The following is a 19,313-nucleotide window of genomic DNA, read 5'->3' on the forward strand; positions in this document are numbered from 1 at the left end:
GGGCTGATTTATAGTGTATATTTAAACCTGAAAAAGGCTTTATGTCATTGGGTAGTATGGTGGCTCAGTGGTTAGCACCGCTGCCAAACCATCTGAGACTGGGGTTCAGTTCCAGCCTTGAGTTACTGCCTGTGTGGAATTTGCACGTTCACCCTGCGTCTGTGGTGGTTTCTGCCAGATGCTCTGTTTCCTTCTATAGTCCTAAACTCTGGAAGTTAGGTGGATTAGCCATGCAAAATTGCCCCATGGTGTCCAGGGATGGGTAGGCTAGCTAGGTTAGCCATGGAAAATGTTGGGTTTGGATGCACTTTGGAAGGTCTGTGTAGACTCAACGGGCCAAATGGCCTCTTTCTGCACTGTAAGAATTCTATGATTTGCAACATAATCTAATTTGTTCCTCAAATAACCATTGTCTCATTCAGACATAGATTTCTGACTATGTCAAATTACTCTCCTCTGCATTGCTTACATTCCCACTAAATGTGGAAGCATCACTCTTATCCTAGGTATATAATGGCTATTTATCCTTTAAGATTTTTTTCATACATTTGCTGGGCTATTATTTATTACCATAACATCCTCACTTGTTTTAGCCCCTGGATATTTCGTGTAATTTGTGTCTTCTCCTGTGAAGACTGGCACAAAATATTAGGTTAGTGCCACAGTCATTTCCTCACCACCTCCCCCCCCCCCCCCCCCCCCCCCCTCTCCCCCCCCCCCCCCCCCCCCCCCCCCCCCCCCCCCCCCCCCCCCCCCCCCCCCCCCCCCCCCCCCCCCCCCCCTGATCTCCAGCATCTGCAGACCTCACTTTCTCCTCAAAGTCTCCCATGGCCAACTGGACAGAAAACTACAAACACATGGGAGCTGGATGAAAGTGGCAAGTCGGATCCTGCAATTGGTTCAAGGGCAGGAAGGCACAAGATTGATGGCTGTTTTTGTAATTAAAAGGCTGTTTCCAGTCTGACTCTGAAGGGTTCGGTAACCAGACACTTGCTTTTAATTAAGACCCCTTTTTGTTTTTGAAAAAGTACTTGGAGATGCACTTGAAGTATCCAAACTTACAAGGCTACAACAAAAACCTGGAAGATAAGATGAGGCTGTTCAGATGATATAGATGAATGACCTTTTACTGTTCCATAAAAATTGCATGTTCCTACTGTGTTCACTCTGATGTACATTGCAAAAAGACACCATCACGTGTTCTGTGAAGGTCTATGCCCTGAAGTAGGGAAACATTTTGCGTAATATATTTAAAGTGATAAAATAATTAAACCGTAACTCTTGATTAGAACAGTCATTCACTCTTTCTCACCTTGACATTCTTGTGAACTTGTTTTTACTGCTACTGTTGAACAGATAAAAGATAAAGGTTAGGTATCAAGTGCAGATGAGTTATTTTCATGATGCTAAAATAAGCTGCATCAAAGCTATCCTGGAGGATGGGGTGGCTACCTAATCAGGAGAAAGTGAGGACTGCAGATGCTGGAGATCAGAATCAAGAGTGTGGTGCTGGAAAAGCACAGCCGGTCAGGCAGCATCCGAGGAGCAGGAGAATCGCCATTTCGGGCAAGAGCCCTTAATCAGGAAGGTTTCTTGACCAAAATGGCAATTCTCCTGCTCCTCGGGTGCTGCCTGACCTGTTGTGCTTTTCCAACACCCCACTCACAACTCTGGCTACCTCATCAGGACATTTGTCACCACAGATAGTGCAAAATCATGAATGGGATAAAGGCCAGTACATTTGATCCTGAAAACTGCCAATCTACTTCAGGATCCCTACAGCGTGGAAACAAGCCATTCAACCCATTGGGGTTCTCACCGACCCTCTGAAGACCATCCCACCCAGACTCACCTCGTACCCTACCTCTGTGACCCTGCATTTCCCATGGCCAATCCACCTAGCCTGCACATCCCTGGACGCTGTGGGCAATTTAGCATGGCCAATCCACCTAGCCTGCACATCCCTGGACATTGTGGGCAATTTAGCATGGCCAATCCACCTAACCTGCACATCTTTGGATTGAGGGAGAAAACCGGAGCACCTAGAAGAAACCCAGACAGACACAGGGAGAATGTGCAAATTTCACTCACACAGTCACCTGAGGGTGGAATTGACTCTGGGTCCCTGACGCAGTGAGGCAGCAGTGCTAACCACTGAACCATTGTGCCACCCCTAGAAGGATGAGATACCTCAAAAGTTATTTTGCTTATCAAATAAATGAGTAATGGGGGACATGAATTTCAGTGTCAGTTTAATGCCAGCTATGTTAGAGGTATGTACTATTACAGAACATAGCAAACAACATATCCCTTCAGCTGTTCATAACAATCAAGATGCTGAACACACAAAATCGGCCTGTGCTTGTAAAACTCACATCACTATGTCAAATATTAGAGTGATTCTGTGATTGAGCAACTCTTACTAATGTAAACCTGAACGTGCAAAGAAGTATGTGAACAACGAATTTAGGATTTTTTTGTTTCAAAAATATACTTTATTCATAAAAATCTCTGTGCATACATACATTGTCACAAAAGCAGTTTGGTTCTATACAGTTGCAGTTCAAATAATCAGGCAAAACATTGGACTTTGACTCTATTCAAAAAACCCAAAGACCTCTCTTCCACACACAATACTAATATTTAAATATATTTGAGACACTGGGAGGGTCCAATAACTGAATGGACACCCATTTACCTTCAGCAAGAAGACCTCAGACAGTGGTCTTTCCCACTTTGCCTCGGCAGCAGCTGCCCCAAGCTTTAGTGAGTCCCTCAGCACGTATATGCCAGTCTGCAACATCCAGTCAGGGTCAACTCCTCCCTCTGGAAGACCAACAAGACCACCAAAGAGCGTCATTTGCAAATTGATGGTCGTCCAGGCACAGCCGATGTTTGTTTCGGTGTGCCTCCTGGGGAACAGACTGTAGAGCACAGAGTCCCACGTCACAGAGCTGCCCAGGATAAACCTCGTCAAAAACCACTGCATCTTTCTCCAGACTCCCTTTGCAAAGGCACAGTCCAGCAGGAGATGTGTGACAGTCTCTACCCTACCCCTCCACAGCTGCTTTGAGGGCTGCGTGCAGAGAGCCCAGGCATTCATGAAGGATCTCACAGGCAATCCCCATCTCACCACCAGCCAAGCGATGTCTTGGTGCTCTTTCAAAAGTTCTGGTAATAATGCATTCTGCCAAATGACTTTGACAGTCTGCTCAGGGAACCACCTGACAGGATCCATCCTCTCATATTCCCTCAGGGTCTCAAGGATGATATGTGCTGACCACTTCCTGATGCATTGTGGTCAGAGGTGTTTTCTATGGCAAATTTTTCTACGAAGGACAGGTGATACGGAATAGCCTAACTTCTTGGAGTGTTTTACAGCAATGAGGCCGGTCCATCCTTAGCAACACCAGGGACAGGTAGAACCTCAGTGCATAGTGACATCTGATACCAAGGGTCTACAAGCTTGATGCAGCTGCACAAAAGGTGGCCATCAGGATGAGGGCAATGTTGGGTATGTTCTTCCTCCCCTTAAGCACAGTTTTGTATATGGAGTCCTTGCAGACACAGACTATCTTAGACCTCCAAATGAAATGAAAATGGCTTGGGTTACTGAAACAATCCAACTTTGGGGAATGAGCCATACCTGCACAATGTACAACAGAAAGAGTGTCTCACACCTGATAATCAGGTTTTACCCACAATGGAGAGGTAGCAGTGCTTCCAAAAGACCAGTTTTTCTTTTGCGACGCGTTGCTCCCAAGATTTTGAGCATGTCCCTGTCCTTTTGAAGCATATACCCAGCACCTTCAGGTAATCTGTCCTGAGGGTGAAGGGGATGATGGATTGATTGGCCCAGTTCCCAAAAAACATGGCCTCACTCTTGCTTCAATTTACTTTGGCTCACGAAGCCAGTTTGAACTGGTTGTAGATGCTCATGAGTCTGTGCACTGACAGCAGGTCTGAGCAGAAAACAACAAAGTCATCCATGTACTGGGAGGCTTTGACCTGGAGGCTTCCATTGCTTGGAAAAGTCACCTCTCTTGGATGTGCATCCTTCCTGATGGACTCCGCAAAAAGCGCTTTCCAACTCACAAACAAGACAGGAGAGAGTTGGCACCCCTGACTGACTCCAGACCTGATCAGCTTTCTGATTCCCCTCCATTGATTGAGACTGCACTACGATGTTGGTATAGAGCAATCGGGTCCAATTGCAGATTTCCCTCCCGAAAGCCCATTTTGGAGAGTGTGTCCCACATGTCGGTGTGCAATATCCTGTCAAAAGCCTTCTCCTGGTCCAGGCTGATGGGGCAGATGTCCACCCCCTGTTCTGCATGTAGGCAATCATATCCCTGAGGAGCACGAGGCTCTCTGGTATCATCCTGCCCAGTATCGCACTGGTTTGGTTGGGGTGAATCACCAATCCCACAGCAGACCTGATCTGGTTGGCAACGACCTTAGACAGAATTTTGTAGTCTGCATTCAGCAATGATAATGGTCGCTGATTTCTAATTTCCTTCCTTTCCCCCTTCTGCTTGTAGATGGGGTGACAGAAGACAGGAATGACTGGGAGGCTGCATTGTTTGGAGGCCCATGTCATACAGTCTGGCATAAAGGATTTGCTGATCCTCATGATGTCAGACTGGAATGATGCTACCAAGCCATCTTTATCGTTCAGGTTGCTGAGCACAGAGTTCTCCTTGTGCACCTTCTGGAAGAAGAAACATGAGCACGTCTCGTCCTGCTCCACGGTGCAGATCCTGGACCAGAAGATTATCTTGGTGGCCTCCGAGGCAAAGAGAGAAGCTTGCTGGTTCTTCGCATTCTGGAGATTCTCTATGACATCAACTCCCAGAGTCTGCAGCAGGATGAGGTTCTGCATGGCTTTCTGGTGTTTGGACAGGTTTGCCTGCCTCTTTCTTGCCTTCTGAACATCTTTGCTGATAAAGAACGTTTGTTCCCTTTGACTGATTCCCACTAGTCTGCTGGAGACTAAAAGGTGGGCTTCAAGCTTCTCTAACCTGTGTAATCCCATTTGAGGTCCCCAATGTTTTCTGGGATCAATAGTTTCACGTTCAGCTTCCATGTTCCCTCATCACCCTGCTGGTCATCCTGTAGATGACAGGCAGCCAGCAGGAGGCAATAGTCAGAGAAGAATTCTGCTGCAGACTGTTGGGGGGGTTGACTTCAGTGAATCTGCCCGAGACCATGCAGAACTCAAACAGGGAATCTATCTTTGAGCAGCTAGACCTGTCTAGCTGTGACGAGGTGTATCTAGAATTGTTAGTCACACTCACAATGTGGCACTACATCTTTTAATTCACAGTGCCCTAGTCTATACAGACTTATGTACACATATTGGGCTTTTTCAACTAAAATTTGAGTGACCACAATTCTGCAGTTCATTTCTTAGGAAATGCCTTGAACAGAGCCAGTCTGCTTTAAAATTTAAATACTGCTTTATAGTCAGCTGGTGTTAGTATTAATTCTCCATGGCAACACCACTAACAATATAGTTCATTTGCCAACCAATCAGAGCTCTCATCTCATACAATACAAATGTTGTTTTTCCTTTACTCTGGTATTTTCTGATGAATGCAAGATTAAAAAAAAGTCTCAGCAAAATGTTCCCTTTTTCAACAATACTCAAGTCTGTATTATGAAATGATTATAAAGGTAGATTGTATTATTAAACAGAGAATTGCCAATTAACTGTTAATCAGCTAAAAGTAGTTGGTTCAGTTGGCATTGATTAACATAACAGGAAGTTAAGCTAGTTATTGACATATCAGAGTTATTTTTTACTCTTGCGTGGGACAGGCACATCGCTTGCAAGCCTGAGGAACTGACAAGACTACAGAGATAAGGTAGGAGAATCGGGTTAAGAAACAGATCAAACAATTAAATGGCAGAACAGACTTGATAGGCTGAGTAGCCTAATTCTGCTGTTTGTTGCCGACTCCAAACTGCCCTTTTTGGACAGTGCAGAGGGTAGTTAAGAGTCACTTACATCCAACAGCTTAGCTGAACAACTCCCAAACTGACGTGACAGAGCTAAACACATTCTGATGCTACTCCTCCTTCCCAAAGTGTTGAAGAACCTCAATACCTCTGTGAAGCCAAGCCATGCATATACATGCTGTAGTCTACTGCTGGCAATAGAATTAACATCCATCACTCACAAGGTTACAAACAGACCCTGTGCCAGAATGGAGAATGGGCTTAAAACCTTTTATGGAAGTCCCCTTCTAACAATCAAAAGAAAAACACTGTAGTTGTTAGAAATTTGTCAGTGGTGAGGGTGGGGAGAAAATGTTGCAGGTCTAATCACACTTGCGGAGTCAGAAGTAGAGTTAACATTTCAGATTCTGATCAAAAGTCACAGTTCACTCTAGTTTTTCAAAAAATCTCTCTTGCGTCAGATACTGCGTGACCTGCTGAGCATTTCAAATCGTTTCAGTTTGTGTTGGCTTGCTTATCACAGCAATTTAATTAAAAACATAATAATTCAGAAGGACTAGGGATAATCATATCAAACAGAACTAAGCAAGAGTAGGGTTATTACTTGAGTCATGCTAGGGCAGAACAACTTGTAATTCGAGGAACAATAAATCAAATGTTCAGAACTACAAAATCAGTTAGACTTTGTCCTTTTGCCCTCATAAACTAAACAGTTATTTTCCCCAAGTATCTTGAAGCACTGACAATGCAAAAGCTTTTCCGCTGCTCAATGGCAAGTAAAAGGTAGCAGCATTTTATGTTTAATTTTTCCATTTACTGCAGAACAGGGATGAACAATTGGCTCCCATTCAGCCTCACATCTGTTGTTCGAGGTTCAAAACTAAGCAGGAACTTAAAGGCAGCCTATCTCGCCCTTACAATCAGAAACAGAGTCAAATTCTGGACTAATTTGCTCACTGTGTTCCAAACAAAGGACACGAGTCATAGTCTTACATCTGGTTCAATGTGCGTTTTAATAAAGTAAACCAATAACTTTGTGCGTTTCATTTTCCAAAAAGATGGTGACGGACTGGGACAGAATATTCGAGGAATGTATTGACAAAAAAAAGCCTAATTCTTGATGAAGGGTTTATGCCTGAAACGTTGATTCTCCTGCTCCTCAGATGCTGCCTGACCCGCTGTGCTTTTCCAGCCCCACACTCTCAACTCTAATCTCCAGCATCTGCAGTCCTCACTTTCTCCTGAAAAAATGCTCTTGTGAACTGACCTACTCCCACTGAAATTTGATTTGAGTTGAGATAGTGAGATGGATATTAAAGTTTCTTTTTTTATATCATACTCTATTTGTGGTTGAAGTCGAAGGCTATATGAGGAGAAAAATATCTTGGACCTTGCCAAATGACCCACATTTCGAGAGGAGGAACAGAGAAATTCGCTAAAGGATCACTGAAACCACTCAGTTACCAGGTTAATAGTCAGTTGAGCTCATACTGCTCACTGCCAGATCCAGTTGATCCACTTCAAGCTCTAACGTAAAAAGGCAAACTACTGTAGATGTTAGAAATCGGAAAGAAAAATTAAAATTGTTTGAGAAACTCAGCAGGTCTGGCAGTGTCTGCAGAAAGAGAAACAGTTTGGAATTCAGTGTGACACTTTGGCTGTTCTAGAACGGCTGAATTTTTCTAGCACTTTGTTTTTATTCCAAAAACTAATGGGTGCTCCTCCAGCTGCTCAGAGGATCATACTGAAATGCAAAGGGTATTCTTCTTCCCCTACTTATCTATTCTCTATGACATATTGTATTTTAATGTGCTCTCTCCCACCTTCGCCATGATCATTTCTAACAGTAACTGCACAGAGCTCATCTTTGTCATGATGATGGGCAGAACATCTGATTGGCTACCCTATATAGCTTCCCTCCTCTCAGGAACCTAGTAGGTCAAACTGTCTCCACAGCTTCCTCCGCCCCTATTCCTGATCTCACATTTCTTTTGTAGTTTCTCTCCTCTCTACATTTATGCTCATCTCAACCGTGAAATCCATTTGTACCAACTCACCATGACTCTATTCCCATGAACTACTGACCACCTAATTTCCTCTCCTGCTTCCCACATTAGTTGATATTTTCAATGTCCCCTCTTCAACTCTGCCTTCATTGCCCCCTCTTTAAATACAATCTTGTTGCTCCTGCTTTTGTGGACTTAGCAACGCATCCCAAATTTCCTTTTCCTCTCCAAAGTTTTTAAGAGCTGGTCAGTTCCGAAATCCTTGCCCATTTTGCTTGGAAACCCAAACTTGAATCTAATCAAAAGAGGTTGTTGGCCCCCACCACAACCACAAATTGGGTTTTATCGATGTCATAAATGACATTTTGTGTAACTGCAGTAATGGTAAACTTACCTTCCCTGCACTTCTCAACTAGTTCACTATCTTTTACACACTTGATCACACCATCCTCCTCCAGTGCATCTCCACTGTTGCCCAGTTGGGTCAGACTACTGCATTCCATTCTTATCATCTCAACCTAAGGTATTAATAATGAGCTTCTTTTTGATCTCTCACAACTGTTCCAAATACAGGGAGTGCAGAAGAAACACCGGAGGTCAGGATACATCTATTGTGAGAAAATAGAGTTAATATTTGGAGTCCAGTGATCCGTAAGGCCAGAAGATATAGGATCAGAATTAGGCCATACAGCCTAATGAATCTGCTCTGCCACTTAATCAGAGCTGGTATGTTTCTCAACACCCATTCTTCTACCTTCTCCTCATAACCCTTGACCCAAGAACCTATCCATCTCAGTCTTAAATACAATGGCTTGGCCTCCACAGCCTTCTGTGGCAATGAGTTCCACAGATTAACCACCCTCTGGCTGAAGACATTCCCCCTCACCTTCACTCTAAAGGGTTGTCCCTTCACTCTAAAGGGCTGTGTCCTCAGGTCCTGGTCTCTCCTACTAATGGAAACATCTTTTCCATGTCCAGTCCATCCAAGCCTCTCAATATATTGAAAACAACTGATGTTAGAGATCACAATATGTCAGACAGCATCCACGGAGAGAGAGCCTTTTCTCTGTCGATGCTGTCTGACCCACTGTGATTCCCAGCATTGATTGTTTTCAGTACAGATTCCAGCATCTGCAGTAATTTTCTCCTACCTCTAGTATACTGTAAGTTTCAATCAGATCTCCCCCTGTCCTTCTAACAAAATTGAGTAAAGACCCAGAACTCAACTACTTCTCATATGACAAGACCTTCATTCCTAGCATCATTCTTGTAAACCTCCTCTGGACCCTCTCCAGCACAAGCACATCCTTCCTAAGATATGAAGCCGAAACTGCTCACAATGCTCAAAATGCAGTCTGACCACAGCCTTATACAGTCTCAGCAATACATCTCTACTCTTGTATCCTAATCTTCTTGAAGTGAATGCTAACAATGCATTTGCCTTCTTAACTGCCAACTGAATGTTAACCTTAAAATAATCCTGCACCAGGACTCCTTTGAGAGCCTACGATTCCCAAGTCCCTTTGAGCTTCAGATTTCTGAATTATTTCCCCATTTAGGAAAATAGTCTACATCTACACCTCTATTCTTCACACCAAAGTGCATAACCTTATACTTTCCTGCATTGTATTCCATCTGCCACTTCTTTGCCCACTCTCCTAGTCTATCCAAGTCTTTCTGCAACCTCCCTTCCTTCTTAACATTACCTGACCTTCCACCTGTCTTTGCACCAACTGCAAACTCAGCAACAATGCCCTCAGTTCCTTTGTCCGCATCATTAATATATATCATGAATATTCATTGTCCCATCACTGATCCCTAGAGGACTCCATTAATCACTGGCTACCATTCTGAAAAAGACCCCTTCATCCCATGCTCTGCCTTCTATCAGTCAGCCAACCCTCTGACCATGCCAGTACCTTGCCTCTAACACCATAGGCTCATATCTTATTTGGCTGCCTCCTGTTTAGTACCTTGTCAAAATCCTCCCAAAAATCCAAATAAATCATGTTCACTGGCTCTCCTTTGCATAACTTGCTTATAACCTCCTCAGAGAATTCTAACAGGTTTGTCAGGTGTGACTTTCCCTTGATGAAGCTGTGCTGGCTCAGCCCTATTTTACCATGCTCATCCAAGTACTCTGGAAATTCATTCTTACTAATGGACTCTAAAATCTTACCAATGACTGAGGTCAGGCTAACTGGAGTATAGATTATTTCTTCTGCCTCCCTTCTTTCTTAAAGAAGGGTGTTACATTAGCCATTTTCCAGTCCTCTGACTTCAATGACCCATTCGAACACCCACACTGTTTCCTCTGGTGTCCCCAGGGACCTGTCCTTGGCTGCTTCCTGGTTCCTATCTACATGCGGTTCCATGGCAACAATATCTCAATCCACAGCTTGAATTTGTCTGATGCCACTGACATGACCGAGTTGTACCTAACTACTGCACTACTTCCAATTCCTCCACTGTTGCTAGATGATCAAACTATTTTGTCTGCTATCTAATACATGATAATTAGAAAATTCCATCAATTATATATTAGGATATATTAGGAAGACCAAAGCCACTGTCTCTGTCCACACTGTAAACTCTGTTTGCAGAGCCATAGAATTCATGCCCCTCCTTTGCATCTGACTGGGGCTGAATAATTCTGCCCACATTCTTGCTGTCATATTTGAGATGAACATCTAATCAGCTTTCGTGCCAACTTTAAGACAGCTGATCTGCTATTCTATGCTGGAACCCTTATCCACCTCTTTGTTATCGGCTCAATTTTTCTGAGGCACCTCTAGCCAGCCTTCTGAATTATTCACATTCTTTTTGTCCTATTTGAGATGAACATCTAATCAGATTTCGTGCCAACTTTAAGACAGCTGATCTGCTATTCTATGCTGGAACCCTTATCCACCTCTTTGTTATCGGCTCAATTTTTCTGAGGCACCTCTAGCCAGCCTTCTGAATTCTTCACATTCTTGTTGTCCTATTTGAGATGAACATCTAATCAGATTTCATGCCAACTTTAAGACAGCTGATCTGCTATTCTATGCTGGAACTCTCATCCACCTCTTTGTTATCGGCTCAATTTTTCTGAGGCACCTTGAGCCAGCCTTCTGCATTTCACCTTCCATAAACCTGAGGTCATCCAAAACTCCAGTGACAATGTCCTTATTCTCACCAAGTCCCATTTACCCATCACCTTTATATGCACTGCTTAACTAAATAAGCAATGCCTCAATTTTATAATTCTCATTCATTTTTATTAAACTCCACCCTCTCTCACCGATCTCCTCCAATCCCACATTCTTAGCACTTACATTATTCTGGTTTTGAACACTCTCAATTTTAATTGCCCCAACATTGTTGGCTGTATCCGTAGTCTGTGGAGAAAGTGAGGACTGCGGAAGCTGGAGAGTCAGAGTCAAAAGGTGTGATGAAGGGCTTATCCCTGACACATCGACTCTCCTGCTCCTCAGATGCTGCCTAATCTGCTGTGCTTTTCCAGTGCCACATTTTTCGACTATGTATCTACAGCCTGCCTAAGCACTAACTTCTGGCATTCTCTCCCTCAACTGTTTACCGCTCTTTGCTCCTTTAAGTAACTTCTGAAAGTCTATCTCTTTAACCATCTACTCTAATAACAGCAAATGTGACTCAGTATCAAATCTTGGCTTTATAGCAGTCCTTTGGACAATGTATTAATATATTGATAACTGGAAAACAAATTGTTGGGGTTGTTGATGAAACTTGCTAAACTTGTGTCACAAGCTGCAAACTCAACAGAATTAAAAGCCGAAAGAACTGCGGATGCTGTAAATCAGAAACAAAAACAGCAATTGCTGGAAAAGCTCAGCAGTTCAGGCAGCATCTGTGGAGAGAAATCAGAGTTCACATTTAAGTTTGAATGACCTTTCCTCAGAATTTATTGGTATGGAATTAAGAATTCTGATCTAACATCTGAAAACTGTCACAAATCTAACTTTGTCTAAGCAGAACATTGTATAGATATTAAAAGAGTGGAAGCTGCAGAAATGTCACTCTGAAAATTTACTTTGTATCACAAATTCCTCTATTTAATTCTCTCACAGGACCTGGATATCAGTCTTTCTCAATATGGATTGTTCCAGGTGGAAAAATAAATTACTGGCTACAAGTATTCTTACCATCATCATTGTGTTTTGTCCTGTTACCCATGGAATTGATATTTTGGTTGTTCCAGTTGATGGAAGTCATTGGATTAATATGAGAATATTAACAGAAGAACTGAAACTTCATGGACACAATATCACTGTACTTCATTCCTCCACAGCTTGGTACATAAAGGAGATGTCTGATATGTATCAGTCTGTAATGGTTCAACTACGAGAATGCCTTAGCCAAAAAGAAACGGAAAGTTTGATACAAACATATCTACAAAAGGCTTTGAATGCCTTAAAGAATGGTTGGACACCATGGGCCTTTGTTCAGCTACGATATCAGCTTTGGTCCACTTTGTATTCATACCATCATTGTGCTGCAGAGCTTACCACTGCAATTTTTAATAACGAAGCTGTTTTGAGACAACTTGAAGATGCTAAGTTTGACTTAGTACTTACTGATCCTGCTTTTGGTACAGGTCCAATGCTTGCTTACTATTTAAAAATTCCTTTGGTGTACAATGTTCGATGGTTCACTAGTGGGGAAGCTCATTTCCTCTCTGCCCCATCACCACTTTCATACATCCCAGTCCCTGGATCACAATATACAAGCAAAATGAGTTTTCTGCAAAGAATGCAAAATGTATTTCAAAATCTTCTTCAGTTAGCAGCTTCAATATTTGTCATTCAGCCAATTTATAATGAACTCTGCCATCGCTATCTGAGCCCAGACACAGACATTGAGACTGTTCTCCTAAGGGCAGATGTATGGCTGATGAGAGTAGATTTTATATTTGAATTCCCAAGACCCACCATGCCAAATATTGTTTATGTTGGAGGATTCCAGTGTAAACCATCCAAACCTTTAGAGGCAGAGTTGGAGGAGTTTGTCCAGTCCTCAGGGGAATATGGGATTATTGTCATGTCAATGGGGACCATTGTCAGCTCTTTGCCAATGCATATTACAATGCAAATAGCAGAGGCTCTTGCTCAAGTACCTCAGAAGGTAATCTGGAGACATGATGGAAAAATTCCTCCCAACATTGGAAATAATACCCTACTAGCAAAATGGATCCCTCAGAATGATCTACTAGGACACCCAAAGACACGAGCCTTCATTGCCCATGGTGGCACCAATGGAGTTTATGAAGCCATCTATCACGGGGTGCCAGTAGTTGGCATACCTCTGCTTTTTGACCAGTTTGATAATTTACTCAGACTTGAAATCCGAGGTGCTGCAAAAGTGATTAATGTCGCAACCATGCAGTCAACACAACTATTGCAGGCACTTAATGAGGTTATATATGACACATCTTATCGGGAGAACATGCAGAAGCTCTCTGCTCTCCACAGAGACCAACCCGAGTCTCCAATGGAGAGAGCTATTTTCTGGATTGAGTATGTTGCCCGACACAAAGGGGCAGCACATTTGCGCTCAGAATCTTACCGACTCCCCTGGTACGTTTACTATTGTGTAGATGTGATGATCTTCCTGGTGTCTTTGTTCCTCATGGTTACAGGGCTGACAGTTGTCCTGTTGAAGAAACTTTGTAGCATTGTTTGGAAGAGTAAACTAAAAATTCAGTAATGTTGAGTCTTTCAGACTGGAAGAGGAGCTTTGAATTTTTCCAATTTTAAAATAAGAGAGTTTAAATGCAGAAGGCAAATGATTAGCATTAGAATTTGGCAGTGTATTAGTCCTTTTGTGCAGATATGGACATGGAAATGCAATACTTAAATTTTACAGGGAAGAGCAACATGTATTTCCACATATGTACAATTAACCATCACATTCATTCACAAGTGTTGAAGAATATAGATGAAAATATAGAACATCTTGGAATCATTAGCAGTGCCAGCCATTTCCCCATCCCACCTGTTTTCAAAAACTCACCATTTCCACTCCAACTCATTGTCAGCTTGTTGGGACCTTTGGTTTCTTATACCACATATAAGAACAGGAAGGCAGATTACTACCTAAATGGAATCAATTTAGGTAAAGGGGCAGTACAAAGAGATCTGGGTGTTCTTGTGCACCAGACAATGAAGGTAAGCATGCAGGTACAGCAGGTAGTGAAGAAGGCTAATAGCATGCTGGCCTTCATAACAAGAGGGATTGAGTATAGAAGCAAAGAGGTTCTTCTTCAGCTGTACAGGGCCCTGGTGAGACCACAACTGGAGTATTGTGTGCAGTTCTGGTCTCCAAATTTGAGGAAAGACATTCTGGCTATTGAGGGAGTGCAGCGTAGGTTCACGAAGTCAATTCCTGGAATGGCAGGACTACCTTACACTGAAAGACTGGAGCGACTGGGCTTGTATACCCTTGAGTTTAGAAGATTGAGAGGGGATCTGATTGAGACATATAAGATTATTAAAGGATTGGACATTCTGGAGGCAGGAAATATGTTTCTGCTGATGGGTGAGTGCCGAACCAGAGGACACAGCTTAAAAATGTGGGGTAGACCATTTAGGACAGAGATGAGGAGAAACCTCTTCACCCAGAGAGTGGTGGCTGTGTGGAATGCTCAGCCCCAGAGGGGAGTGGAGGCCCAGTCTCTGGATTCATTTAAGAAAGAATTGGATAGAGCTCTCAAAGATAGTGGAATCAAGGGTTATGGAGATAAGGCAGGAACAGGATATTGATTAAGGATGATCAGCCATGATCATATTGAATGGTGGTGCAGGCTCGAGGGACAGACTGGCCTACTCCTGCACCTATTGTCTATTGTCTATTGTCACATGTTGCTTTAGTTTTAATGTTGTTCTGGCAAGTTATTGAGCCATACAGCATCATGAGAAATGCTTCCTCAATTGCTGCATGGTTCATTTGGTGTTTACTGGCTTGATATTTCCTTGTTGGTCAGTTCTAGATATCCTTACTACCCTAATACTGGTAATGGTAGTCATCGAAATTAATAAAGAATCATTGCAGCATGCTTTTGTTTTTCTGTCTTTCATGATTGTAATGTATAGAGGTTAACTTTTCCACACATGTATCCTAATGTTTCCATTGTACCTTAGAAATGTTACAGCACAGAGAGAATCCATTCGTTCATTTGTGTCTGTGCTGATTGAATAAACTGCCGTGCATTCTAATCACATTTACTAGCACTTGACCTGTGGTCTTGTAATTTACAGTGCTTCAGGGGCATATCCAGGTTCCTTCTCAATGAGATGATAGTTTCCACATCACCTTTCAAACTGGGCATTAAATTCCAGCCACCCACAACTCTCTGGGTAAGAGGCTTACCTTATGTCTCCTCTAGTCCTTCTACCAGTCACAGTAAATCTGTGCCCCCCTGGTAATTGACCTCTCTGTTCATGGAAACTGGTTCTACTGTGTTGATTCGATACAAGCCTCTCATCATTTTGGTACAGCTCAATAAAGTCACTCCTCAGCTTCCTTATCATTCCTCATAGCTGCAGTTTTAAACTCCAACAATATCCTTGTACATCTCCTCTACATTGTCTCTGGAGAAATTACGTACTTCCTGTGGTGTGGGAATCAGATTTGTACTCAATATGCCAGCTGTGGCCTAACCAGTGTCTCATATATTTCCAGCATTACATCCCTGCTGTTGTCAGCAATATGTTGCCCAATGAAGGAAAGTAACTCATATACCTTCGTTATTGTCTGACTTTGATAGTGTAATTTGGACCGGTTTAAGACAATTCGGCTTTGTGGAATGCACAAACAGCTACAACATACAATAAAGGATGTAATTCTGCTACCATAACTGTGATTGATGCAGTCAGAGTGCAGAAGTGATATGAGAAGGCAAGGTCGAGAGAATGGGATAAGGGAGCTTGTACCAAGGGAGAGATTAAGGAAGGCAGTAAATTCTGAGGAGAAAGAGCATGGTGAATTGAGATAGAAATTGATGTCACTCATTGAAGATGGCAAGTTACAATGTAAGAGAACAAGGGAGAAAATTAGTGAAACTATCTCAGTGAGCAATTTGACGTGGTCTTTCAGTGCAACATCAATTTTTATAGGTGAGGTGAGGAGGTGTTGTGAGGTGGGATGTAGAATATACAAACAGAAAGCAGCAGGAGAATAGTGGGACAGACCAAGGTGTAATTTAGTGATAAAAACCACATCAGCAGCAGCCTATTGTGATTTGTGGGTAGTAACCAGATTGTGAATGGGTATATTCTTGAGTACATTCACAAGTTGATTTGTACGCAAATTGGAATACAATGCAGAACACCATAAAGTAGCTTCTCCTAAGTATAGGAAATGTTCGTATATCAGGTCTTCAAAACTATACCTGTATCTGGGGTTGTGTTCATAGGAATGAGCATTGAAAAGTCAGGCGTTTGTAAATAGGGGCCTCCTTGTATGATGGAAGGCTTAATCAGGCAAAAGTGTTTCATTTTGGAAAACTGGGACATAACACATCACCCAAGTTTCTGAACTAGATGTTCTTCATGTGGATGTTTCCTTTCCTGCGGGAGCCTACAACCCTGAGGAGGACTGTTGGAACCGGATCATTGTAGGCCTTTCAGACAATGCCAACAGAGGCACAGGCTTAAGCAAATCAGTTAAACTGGGAAGACAACAAGGGAATGGGTAGATTAAGGAATGCTGAAAGGTTGATCTGTGGATTTTGGGGAAATCTAAACTTTTCAGGAAATGGATCTGTCACCAGATCTCACCCAACAAATAATATTTATCCCAGCAGAACTCAATTTTTCCATTAAGAATTGTCAGAATGGATTAATTTAAAAAATATCTTTACTTACAGTTTTATACCGAATGAAATATTGGTCTTAGATAGAATGTAAACCACAATGAATCCTGAAATCCAGTTGGCCATGTGATTTTCTTTTGGTCCTAAGTCAGGTGTAAACCCTTTCTGAACCAAACATGACCATTTAAATGAACTGAGAACACAAAAATGCTGGAGATCACAGAGGGTCAAGCAGCATCCATGGAGAGAAAGCAAGCTAATGTTTCGAGTCTAGATGATTCTTCATCAGAGCTCCAGCATTTTTTATTTTCAGTACAGATTCCAGCATCTGCAGTAATTTGTTCCTCACATGAACATTTAGATCATATATGCCAGGGAAGGAACACTGCGGTATATAATGGCCCAAACTCCTTTTATGACTATACTATGGCTTTAGGAGATGTATTTTGTACCTTTTCTTTAATGAAGAAACATTGAGACAGAGTTCTGAAGCAGTCTGCTCCAAAGCCATTAAACTAAATCGCTTGTGAGGCCTTGTTTCTTTTTAAAGTTGGAACAATAGAAGCCATATAAATCAAAAGCCCACAGAACCAGGATTTATTTTAGTTTTAGTTTTCAGTAACAGTTGCTGCTGGAGTCTTGAAGTTGGACATGGAAGCTGTTTTTCCTCTCTCTGTTACAGCTAAAAGCTGGGGTTCTCTTCCTGCTGCTAGATTTGCAAATGGGACAATCTATTTTACTGAATTTGCCTTTGCCAAGGGGGTGTTTATGGGATTTTAATGTATTGGAATAGTTACTGTTTAGTAGTTAAAAAATCTATTATTCTGTTAAATTTTCCAAGAATTAAGCTATTCCAATTCTTTTGTTGTATTTTAACTATAGTGTATGAATAAAGTGTGTATTGCTTCAAGGCTGGTAGTTTGACCAACCAAATTGCATCTGGAAAGGAACGTCTGGCACTTGCCTTTAAAATAAGAAAAGGTTAGGGTCCAGGCCATCTTCTTCATGTATTTTAAGGGGCTTTGGCCTGGTCCATAACACTTTCTGCTAAATACAAACTTCCTGGCTTGAACCAAAACATCCTGGCCTAAATTTTTAACATCACTCAGTAAAAACAACTGCCTGCATTTCTGTGAAATCAATTTTAAATAAATGACGGAATAAGGGCATCCACAACAGTTCCATTTGCCACTGGTTGAACTTCAAAGATATTCACTTTCATTTCCACTGGCCCCCTCGGCTATTTTGAGAATGATCTTAAAACCAAATGTTAATCCCAACATGGAGACTGATGAAACCTGAATCCAAAAATTGATCAAAACAATATTAAATTAGCTCCTGACTTTAGCCTGAACTTGAATATCTTACCCTTAATCTGATCCCATATTAATATAAACCATCTCTGGTCCCTACTCTAAATGGTAATACTATTGGGGATCCGCACACTATATCCGATTGGATAGTAATATCTGAATTCTTCCCGGTGTCACGAGCATGTGAGGGTAGGAATAGGAGGAGAGCATATGAATGCATGGCTGAGGAGCTATTGCAGGGGAGAAGGATTCACATTTTTGGATCATTGGAATCTCTTCTGGGATACGAATGACCTGTATGAGAAAGATGGATTGCAACTGAACTAAAACATCTTATTCTAATTTGATCCCATATTAATGCAACCCATCTCTGGTTCCTGCTCTAAATGGTAATACTGTTGGGGATCCGCACACTATATGCGATCGATTGTAATAGGGGATTCTTTAGTCAGAAGCACAGAAAGATATTATTGCGACCGACAGCAAGACATCAGAATGTATTGCCTCCCTGGTGCCAGGATCAAAGGCATCTCAGAGAGGGTACAGAATATTCTCAATGGGGAAAAGGATTAGCAGGAGGTTGTTGTACACATTGGAACTAACAACATAGGAAGAGAAAAGGATGAGAATCTGAGGAGAGAATATAGGAGATTAAGCAGGAATTTAAACTGAAGGTCCTTTAGGGTAGTAATATCTGGATTCCTTCCAGTGTCACGAGCAAGTGAGGGTAGGAATAGGAGGAGAGCAGATGAATGCGTGGCTGGTGCAAGAGAGAAGGATTCATATTTTTGGATCATTGGAATCTCTTCTTGGTATAAATGGCCTGTATGAGACAAACAGTTTACTCATTAATTGGAAGGGGACTAATGTACAGGTGGGGAGAATTGCTAGAGCTGCTCTGGAGGATTTAAACTGACAAGGGCAATGGTGTGGGGGCAAGGTGGCTTAGTACCCAGGGAGATGGTGAGAAAAGAGATCAAGCTGAGACTGATACAGTTGAGAAAAGAAGTCCCGCCCCTCCAACCGCCACCAGGACAGAACCCCACTGGTCCTCACCTACCACCCCACCAATCTCCATGTACAGCGCATCATCCGCCGTCATTTCTGCCACCTCCAAACGGACCCCACCACCAAGGATATATTTCCCTCCACTCCCCTATCAGCATTCCGTAAAGACCATTCCCTCCGTGACTCCCTCGTCAG

At 42.4% G+C, this 19,313-nt stretch overlaps 1 protein-coding gene across 1 annotated transcript; it reads left to right on the forward strand.

The window, feature by feature from the left end:
* The first annotated feature begins 5,645 nt into the window (after window positions 1-5,645).
* LOC122540942 (UDP-glucuronosyltransferase 2A2-like) lies at window positions 5,646-14,055 on the forward strand. The gene is made up of 2 exons (XM_043677276.1): window positions 5,646-5,867; window positions 12,056-14,055. The coding sequence occupies exon 2, from the start codon at window positions 12,081-12,083 to the stop codon at window positions 13,689-13,691; it is 1,611 nt and encodes a 536-aa protein (XP_043533211.1). The 5' UTR covers window positions 5,646-5,867; window positions 12,056-12,080; the 3' UTR covers window positions 13,692-14,055.
* The last annotated feature ends 5,258 nt before the right edge of the window (window positions 14,056-19,313 follow it).

The sequence above is a fragment of the Chiloscyllium plagiosum genome, chromosome 36 (genome assembly GCF_004010195.1).
Source record: "Chiloscyllium plagiosum isolate BGI_BamShark_2017 chromosome 36, ASM401019v2, whole genome shotgun sequence".
NCBI lineage: Eukaryota > Metazoa > Chordata > Chondrichthyes > Orectolobiformes > Hemiscylliidae > Chiloscyllium > Chiloscyllium plagiosum.

Excerpts from the sequence above, each read along its gene's own strand:
- LOC122540942 (XM_043677276.1), top strand. The coding sequence starts at position 12,081 with ATGGATTGTTCCAGGTGGAAAAATAAATTACTGGCTACAAGTATTCTT.